Source organism: Periplaneta americana, chromosome 11 (genome assembly GCF_040183065.1).
Source record: "Periplaneta americana isolate PAMFEO1 chromosome 11, P.americana_PAMFEO1_priV1, whole genome shotgun sequence".
Taxonomy (NCBI): domain Eukaryota; kingdom Metazoa; phylum Arthropoda; class Insecta; order Blattodea; family Blattidae; genus Periplaneta; species Periplaneta americana.
The window spans coordinates 122,068,215-122,078,075 of NC_091127.1; the positions used below are offsets into that span (position 1 = coordinate 122,068,215).

The following is a 9,861-nucleotide window of genomic DNA, read 5'->3' on the forward strand; positions in this document are numbered from 1 at the left end:
TATATCTTCCATTACGTCATCCCTCCACATATATTTTGGTCTTCTTGTTGCTCTTCTTGTTAGATCTTATTCACCAGTATATCATTTTGCATTCGGTTTACATGTCCAAACTATCCTAGTCTTTGAGTTTTAATAAAATTTATTATATTTATATTTTTAATTGTCTTATTTAATTCCTTGTTGGTTTGGAACCTCCATGTACTATCTTTTTTTTTATTGGTTTCATTATCCTACGCAAATTATTCCTTTCAAAAATCAAAAGCTTTTGTTTTATTGTTTCCTTCAACACTAAGGGCCGTATTCATAGACATTTTTAGCGCTGGCTTTCGGTGGATTATCAGCGTTTTTCGTATTCATAAACCAGTGTTAGCGATATGATATGATTTGAATTCTGTACTAGTAACCAGTGGATAGCCGGGGCTAGCTTAGTACGCTCGTAGCGCGTGCTGCGAAATGTCTATGAATAGCACCCTTAAGTTTCATGTGCATATGTCACAATAAAATTGGTCTTATAATTGTTTTATATAGTTTGAATTTGCTGACTTAGATATTAATTTATTTTTGAACAACATTTTGTGCGTAAAATATGCTTTATTGCCTAGAGCAAATCTCTCATTTATTTCTTCTTCTATACTATTAATTTCGTTTATGATGGAATTTAAACATTTAAACGAATTTACTTCTTCAGAATTAATATTTTCTATTTTAAGATCTTTTGTTGCCTAGTTTTTGTGTTATTGTTTAAATATTTAGTTTCAACATTATTAACTATCAATCCATATTTGCTTGATTGTTTGTGTGTTTTTCTAAAACTGATTATATTTATTAATGGAGTCTTTTTTTCGAGACCATTTTAGTGATGTACAAATATTTTAATTTCAGAAAAGAACTAGAATTTTTTACATTTTATTCAATTATATTTAGAAATTAAAAAGTTTTTTTAGGATTTCATTTTATTATAAAGAAATGTTTTTGAGATGTCACTAGTTGTATATATTATGGTATTCGAATATTTAAATTTCAAGAATTAACTGAAATGATTTCCAATTTATGTTATAGTACTGGGACTTTCTTGGCTCGTAAATGTGTTTTTCATTACGTCAAAACTATATTACTTGAGGAATTTATCTTGAAATGGAAGGGAAGTAAGTTTAAATTTACTGCATATGTTATCTAATAGTGTCACCAGTGACATATCTAGGCATAAAGTTAATTAATTTTGGTATATTATTTGAATAAAATGAAACGGAACATTTGAATCACCATGTACTTTTAAAAATATGATTATTAATTTGTATTTTTGCATTTTCTGGAAGTCTGTAGTCAATGACACACAAATTGTTAATATTCCAAACACTTAACAAAAACCGGCATGTGATTTGATGGGGGTAATTGTATTACTCCGCTTGGTAGTAGTAATTTGTGAAAAAACTAAGTAATAGGAGGGTTAATTACTTATTCTTTTGGTTGCTTCTACCCCTAAAAATTTTCAAAAATATTTACCGAAAAGTGTTCACGAATAATGTTCCATTGGAAGTATGCATTAGGAACGTAGCTTATAAACCGAACAATTCTAAATTTGGTCAATTTTTATATATGCGTGCTAAAGCGAAGGATGTTAAACTGTTTGCTTTCATATTCGAATAGGAATGAGATTGAAAGTTGATGTTACTTTCGAGATCGTAGAGATTCAATAGTGTTACATCCTTCGGAAAAAGAATGAAATTATCATATTTACAACATACTATGTATTCCTCAATAAAATGTATCAGACTGGCAGTGTTTCATGTAGCTAATTTGATTCCTCTTGTGCACTACAGGTAGCCTGCCACCATGCAGCGGGTAATTCTGGTCCTCTTGAGCGCCGTCGCGCTGGCTGTCTCCTATCCCACCGACAATCCCATAAGCGAATCTCCAAACATCGAGCTGACGGCACCAGAAGACCTGGACAACACCATCGACAACGTCGCAGCCCTGGACATATCAGAAGATGAAGACGACTGCGAACCGGAGAGCAGTATCACCTCTCTACCTCTGAAGAGGGCGGAAGAACAGAACCAGCCTCCACCCGTCAGGAGACGCTGCTCAAATCGCAACTTTGTGAGACTTGGTCGAGGACATGATTTTGACCAAGACGACGTTAATTCATCGGGAGAAAAAGACGAAAGTCTTATCAGACTAGGACGCGGAGGAAGATCCAATGACAACTTCATACGATTCGGTCGTGGTGGGAAAAATGACAACTTCATCAGGTTTGGACGCGGTGGTAAACAAGACAACTTCATTCGATTTGGAAGAGACAGATCTGATAACTTCATCAGGTTTGGCAGAGGAAAAACAGACAACTTCATACGTTTTGGCCGAGGAAGATCTGACAATTTCATCAGATTCGGACGAGGAAAATCAGATAATTTCATAAGATTTGGACGTGCAAGACCCGACAACTTTATCCGATTCGGAAGAGGAAAACAGGATTTCATCCGATTTGGACGAGGTAATAGCAACTTCGTCCGTTTTGGCCGTGATGACTCTTCTAACGTCGAAACTTTTGACACTGAGGAAGAAGCAACTACTGACAGCACTCTGAGGGTGGGACGTGGGGGTAAATCAGGCAGCAACTTCATAAGATTTGGCAGAGCACGACCTAGCAGCAATTTCATCCGTTTAGGACGCAGAGACGAGGAAGTTACGCAGCGTGAAGAACGCGGGAGACCAAGCAACAACTTCGTAAGATTCGGACGACAAACAGAAGATGATGATAAATTTGTACGGCTTAGCAGGTCAGGAAATAGCAATGAGCTACGACGGGGGAAGCTCACAGACAGAAATTTCATCCGGTTAGGAAGATCTGGTCCGTCTTACGATGAGAAAGAACAAGAAAATGAAGACGGCAATTCCGTAAGATTAGGAAGGTCAGAAAACCCTAGTAACAGTCGCAACTTTATACGTTTAGGCAAAAGAGCCCTTGACCAGAATCTACTCGTCGATGAGCATCTGATGCGTTTTGGACGAGATGTGGAACAAATAGAGAACACCCCAGTCGCCTCGTCTGGAGAACCATCTAGGAGTGATACAGACAACAAAACAAAGGAGAACTACCAACAATCAAGATCCAAGAGATCGATATCTTTCTCAGAAGAAGATTCATCAGAAGATTCGTCAGACTATCCAGTCATGATTCCGAACAGTGCATACGATGATGTGAAGATACCATCGCCATCTGTTGAAGATTCGCAGATTCCATTTCGATATTATTCCCCTCTATCTTCTGGTATACCGAACTATATTCTAGGGCCTGAGCTTTCAGTATTACCTCCATTGAGTAACGAATCAAAGAGAGGAAGAGGTGATGGTCATAACAGAAATTATATTCGACTGGGATAAATAAAATAAACAATTCCTGTAACAAAATTAATGTATTAATTTCGTTACTGCCTGAAATGTCCATGATGTTATTTCCATGTCATACATGAGATTGGTGAACGATGTAAAAAAAATCATGGAAAATATATAAAATATGTAATAAAATTATTTATTTTTAATGTTGTGTAGTATTTTGTTGCCATTTAAGTTATATCAGAAAGAAAATAAAACACAAATATCAAAACTTTAAACTTTCAGAGAGCAAAATGAAATGAAAATAGGTATATTCTTCTTGTCGAAGCAATGGGGTTTGATTTACGTGGCTGGACAATGCAAATCACAATCTAAAAGACACAAGAGTTAATTGTATCTAGAAGAATGCATTCATATTACACAAGATAGATGTCTATTGTCTATTTATATATTTACCCCTTACTACAATAAATTCAATTATCTCATTATTCTTTGATTACATCTATCATGTCATATTTAAATTCACTTCATCTTTGCTTTGTTATTCATTATCCAGGAAAAAGCTGTGGATTTCATTAAATTTTTCTGAAATTAATTAGTTACCTGAGTATTTCTCTGCCTTTCACCAAAATGGCAGTGATATGAAATAACGAGAGTACAACATAACGAATGGAATAGGCCCTAATTATACAGTATTTTTAAAATGCAAAATGAAACAATTTAAATTAATATTACACAAAATAATCCGAAAAGCATTAGCGATATAGCACTGCGAAGTTCTGATCATAAAGGAAATTCATGCGAGAGCTCCAAGTCGTAAAAATAAGATTCTTAACACTATTACGTTATACTAAAAAAATGTACAAAGCTGTAGAAAGCATAAACTTTACATGAAAAGGTATGGAAACAATACTTAAAAGAATTAGTGATACTATTTTTAAAATATTGGTATTCCACGACCAACTATAAAGACAGAAAAGATCCTAATTGAAACACAGATTGCATGAACAATATCTTGATAATATGATCAACACACCTGTATGATTCCTGAAACAAATCTTAATACCGGTACCTAATCTGAAATTTGTTCATCATGATAATTAGCATGTTCTTTTTATTAATTTAGCAATTCAAATACAGTATTTCGTACTTTACAAAGTGAACATTTCAATTCCCTTTGCGAAGATTATTCATTAATAATATCCTTCATCTTCTTCATCCAGTCCAATATTAAACCTCGTTGATCTATTACTGTCTCAATCCATCGTTGTGCTGATCGTTCCCACACTTCTTTGAACAGAAAGAACATATTTGAGCATCATCTTCAGTATTCCCCCGTTGTCAATTAATAATACTAATAAGAAATTATTTCATTTATCCGACTTTATAATATTCCAATAACGCTGTTTTGTCATATTAATTATTTGTAATATGATTGAGCTATTTACGTTCATATTTTCTAGCACAATTTTAATAATTTTTCACTAAGATGATCAACGTCATCATTATCACCACTGCTATCGTCGTCATCATCTGGATAAAATGACACAAGGTCACATGTTAAGACTCTTTCGGTCTCACTTGAGGAATTCAGGAATTTTTCATTGTTCTTCTTTCTTTTATTTAATAAATGTTTCATAATTTTAAATTATTTTTCTGGTCATTCTGTCAGAAACTGCATCACTTTTCCTTTTATAATACGATATTAACTCTAAAATTGTATTATTTTCAATCAATCTATTAATTCTTTGTTTGTCCCCGGGTCTGTCCCAGCGGTTATTCTATTATGCTTAACTCCTGTACTACTTTTATTCCTGAAGCATCTTTGCCTATGATAATGAAGTTTTCCTGTAGCTTGAAAGGTTTGAAACAGTTAGAGTGTTTTATAATTTCACTGATGTAATATGTGGGTTATTGTCAGTTTAAATAAGTTACTTTAAAAACTTTAAATTGTAGTGGACTTCATTTAGGTATGTTTATTTATTCATTTATTTCTACACATAAATTAATAATACATTATTGCCTGCTCCATAACACATGAGTTCCACTTTAAGAACAAATTGAAGATTTAAAAAATATAAGCAAGATTAAACAAATTTAATCCGACATCGTTCTGATTTCAAATTAAATTTGTTTTTATCCTCCAGCAACAATATGTTTACCTTCAAAAGATGTGCTCAAAAGTAGCACCATATATCAGGAGCAAACTTACAAAACCTAACATGTCCATTTTCAGAAAATACACTTCAGATATCAAAAACTTACATCACACAATCACAAAAATATATTCTGCGGTGAAATATTAAAAAAATTATTTTTGCTATAGATTCATATAACATTTCATCATAGAAATATCTTCGTTTATTACAGATACACATATTTGTAGCATTTTCTGAAAACAGACACATCAGATTTTGAAAGTTTGCTCCTCACATGATCTCCATGTCTTCCACTTCCAGATGTGAATACATTTGCATATCACGAAACCTATGACAATCATAAGATCCTAATTGACCCAGCCCATCCCTCAATTCTGTCGAGAACTGTTTGTCAAGAGTTGAATCGGACCATAGACGCTAGCTCAGCACTGACATTTAAAAGTTTGCTGGATAATAAAAACAATACAGTACAACTCCAATTCTGTATAAAATCTTTTACAGAAAGAGCCCACTTCTTTCGGTTCACCATGGTTGCAGCGATGCAGGCGCACTAGGAAGAGACCCATAATCACGATAGTACCACAAATAGTACGCAGTGTCATAATTATAATGTAACATTTGCTTTAATAATAAATACAAATTACATCTTCATATATCAATACACAGCTTTGCTTTCTTTTATGACCCGTAATATTTTTAGGACTAAAAGAGTTCCTAACCAACTTAGTTCTACTGTGTTCTTAAAAAAAATAAATACTGTAATGGTATTTTACAAATAGCTCTGGTAAGAGTTGTGCCTGCAGCATTATCATTGGTGGATTTTACATAAGGTTTCTTTATTCAGATGTCGCCTTTTCGACTTCGTAAATGTAAGTAATTTATTCTACTTTGTTTTTAGGATTTCAGTCGAAATTTTAGCCCTCCAAGCAGCGATATTATAAATCGCATGGGAACACTAATATTATTATAATTACTTACGATACGTTTGAAGTCTTCGCTATTTTCAATTCGAATAAAAACTTACATGTTTGTTGCATGTTTAAAGACTCCGCTTGACAGACATCTCTTAAGTCTGTGATGTGCTCGGTGCCAGTGCCTGAACTGAACTGGCATCATCAAGTTTACTAAGCCACTGTACAGCTCATACATTTTGTCAAGACACTCGCGATGTGAAATACGGGAAAGTCGAGGAGGTAGGAGTAGAAGGGAAGGTCGGGCATGTGTCTACCGAGTTCAAGGCAAAGGCTAACCCATTCCCCTATAATTCGTAAGTAGACTCATCCGATCTCGTGCGCAGCTCTGTAGGAAGAGTGGGGGAGTGTCCTGACAAAATGCATGAGCTGTACGCTTACAACTATTCACAGAACTGGAGTCGCACTGTACTTTTAATCAAAGCGATTTAGGATTTGCTCTTTTGAACTTTATTTTTAGGTATGCTAAGTAACAAACAGTTTTTGAATTAATTCCCATATATTATGAAACTTTCTATGTATATATTTCTGTAGATTACTGCTAAAATATCATTGTCAAAACACATACTTTTTCATACCCATTTTATTGTACAAATATCAATATTATATGTTTTCAAAGGAAATTTATGAGTAACTTCAAACGCCACTGGCGTGGCGTAGTTTTGGGGTAGCGTGCAGGGTTAGTGTTCCAAAAGCTGCGCTGGGACTGAGTTAGAATCAAGCGTGTGGACAGATTACCTGGTTGAGTCTGTTCGAGATTTTCCTCAACTGTAAGGTGATTGTCAGATGGTTCCATAGCGAATTGGACTCATCTTTCCAAAATACCACCTCGTTATCATACACACACACACTCTCAATGGTTGTGCAGCTGATACAGTGTCGTTAAATAACTAATTGCAACTGACGATACAAGAGGAGGTATTTGATTGTGATACTAGGAATATAACCACAATTTACAGTACTATAATTATATTATTAACATAATAAAATAATGTTCACTTTACAGTAACTATATTAGGCAACAACAACATCCTGACAAATCTCCGTTCCACTATCATTCCCTAGCATTCCCCGAACTCCAACTGGCGATGCATGAAGGGAGCTGATCTAGGGACGCCTGGAGGGTAAGCGCAGTAGATTATCTAGGTCGTAGCGTTGGCTCGTAGTCTATACCTAGCACACTACATTAAATTTCTTCTAGTTGAATATGAAGCATGAACAATAAAAAGAGGTTTTCTTCGTTATGAGCTTAAAGCAAGCATAAGCATAACGGAGGAAAGGTAAATACACTCCAGTTCATCCTTTCCACAATATTTCGGACGTATTTATATGACATGAACTTACAAGCAAACATTCTGATGGGAGCAGATGAAAAAGTTATTTTTTTCTTTCACCATATTAATAACGTCAAAAGAAATGCCTATACAAATTTGTCCACTCTACATGCCGTAAAAATATGTTCGCCAAGGCCGTTAACAGAAATAAAACACAATTTCACTGGAAAAAATTATTGGAACAGACACAGGCATTGTTGAGTTATTGTTTAACATATTCCCCACTAGAACTGAAACATTTGTCATATCATGAGATCGACAGAGAGGTGCAGACGGCTGTCAAACGCTGGTTCCGATCCCAGGCGGCTGACTTCTACGACACAGGGGTACAAAAATTGATCCCATAGTATGACACATGTCTCAATTCTAGTGGGGATGTGTTGACAAATAGCGCAACAATAATTGCTGTATCTGTTTCAGTAAATCTTTTCCATGCAATTCTGCTTTTTTTTTTCTGTAAATAGTCCCAGGTAAAGTCACTTTCTGGCATTATTAACATGGTGGAAGAAAAAAAATAACTTTTTTATCTGTCCCCATCAGAATGTTTCCTTGTTAGCTTCTCTTCCGCTTAAGGGTGTACAAAACTAATGCGGCATGCCATTATATTAAACATTTGAAATCAAGTCAAATACGTAATATAGGCATTCATATAGTCTCTATGGCTTAGCACTCACAAATAATGACATATAAGCTCTAGATCGCCTATACTGTTTGCTCAGGACGAGTCTGTCTATATTAGGATGAATACCATTACTACATAAACGCAAAGCAGTTACGAGATGATAGGCTGTTAGACGTGTACGCGCAATATTTTTCATTAGATTCATTTTAGAAAAAAATATTCGCAGACATAGTGGGATTCAAAGATTTCCAGCTGCGAAATTACATAAGTTAGGAGACTTGTCGTTATGTAGACTAATAATTCATACAATTCCTTTCCGGTTTTACCTGACACTTGAAAAGGTATTTCTCTCTACGACTCAATTACCTGCTTGAAATGCGATAAATTGATCGGACTGCATTTTCAAATAGTAGTGATTGTGGGTTGGTTTTTACGTTAACAAATTATTCTTATAAATTCTTGTAAACTTTCTCACTCTTTAACCTAGACATAATCTAAAATAACACATTGCTTTATCGCGTGCAGCAACTATTTTATTAATATAAACCATTTCTGGGAGGCCGGAAGAAAAAAGACCTCCGGAGAGGACGAGACGTAGATAGGAGGATAATATTAAAATGGATTTGAGGGAGGTGGGATATAATGGTAGAGACTGGATAAATCTTGCTCAGGATAGGAACCGATAGCGGTCTTACGTGAAGGTGGCAATGAACCTCCGGGTTCTCTAAAAGCCATAAGTAAGTAAACCATTTTTAACAATACTATTTTAAACTCTTACCTATAACTTTATGTTAGCCAAAATCCTTCTTATGTTCAAGCTCGAAGTACCGTATGATATTATAATGTTTTATACAAATCTCAACTGAACAGTTTAGACATTAAACTTTATCTTTATTCACAATAACAAAATAAATCTTGTTCCCATGTTTGCTAGAAATTAAAAAAAACCTACAATTTATTTGCCATATTACACAACTTTACACAACCCTCATTAGAACGCTATGGTATCGAGTTCATCCTCTATTTACTGTACGTACACGCTGACAGGAAGAATATTTGTGGAGGGAGAAATGTAGGGCGTGATGTACTGTATACAATGCCCGTGCGGAAATGTTATGCCCATGCCTGTCTTAAAGTTTGCTGTATTTAGAAACATCCTTCCATCTTTTTCGAGGTCTTCCTGGGTTTCTCTTTTCTCCAGGCAATATATCTCTTGCAATTCAAACAACTGTAGTCTCGCCAATCCTCCAAACATGTTTGACCCATTCCCTCCTCCTTCCCCTAACCCATTTTCCAATTGGTTGTATTTCGCATTGCTCTCTAATACTCTCAGTCAAGGTTTTCCTGTTATCTTCCGGAGTGTACTCATTGCTACTTTTTCTATTAGCTGTTTTGTTTTTCTTGTATCAGCTTTAGTTTCCCCTCCGTATGTTAAAATA

The 9,861-nt window shown here is 35.0% G+C and overlaps 1 protein-coding gene across 2 annotated transcripts in view; it reads left to right on the plus strand.

Annotated features, from left to right (window-relative positions):
- The window catches only part of FMRFa (FMRFamide), a 490,984-nt gene extending 487,441 nt beyond the window's left edge, over positions 1-3,543 (plus strand). For both annotated transcript variants that reach the window (XM_069839987.1, XM_069839986.1), the window contains exon 2: positions 1,821-3,543. In XM_069839987.1, coding sequence (XP_069696088.1) covers positions 1,834-3,384 — 1,551 coding nt within the window. In that variant the 5' untranslated portion in view covers positions 1,821-1,833 and the 3' untranslated portion in view covers positions 3,385-3,543. The remainder of the gene's footprint in view (positions 1-1,820) is intronic.
- The last annotated feature ends 6,318 nt before the right edge of the window (positions 3,544-9,861 follow it).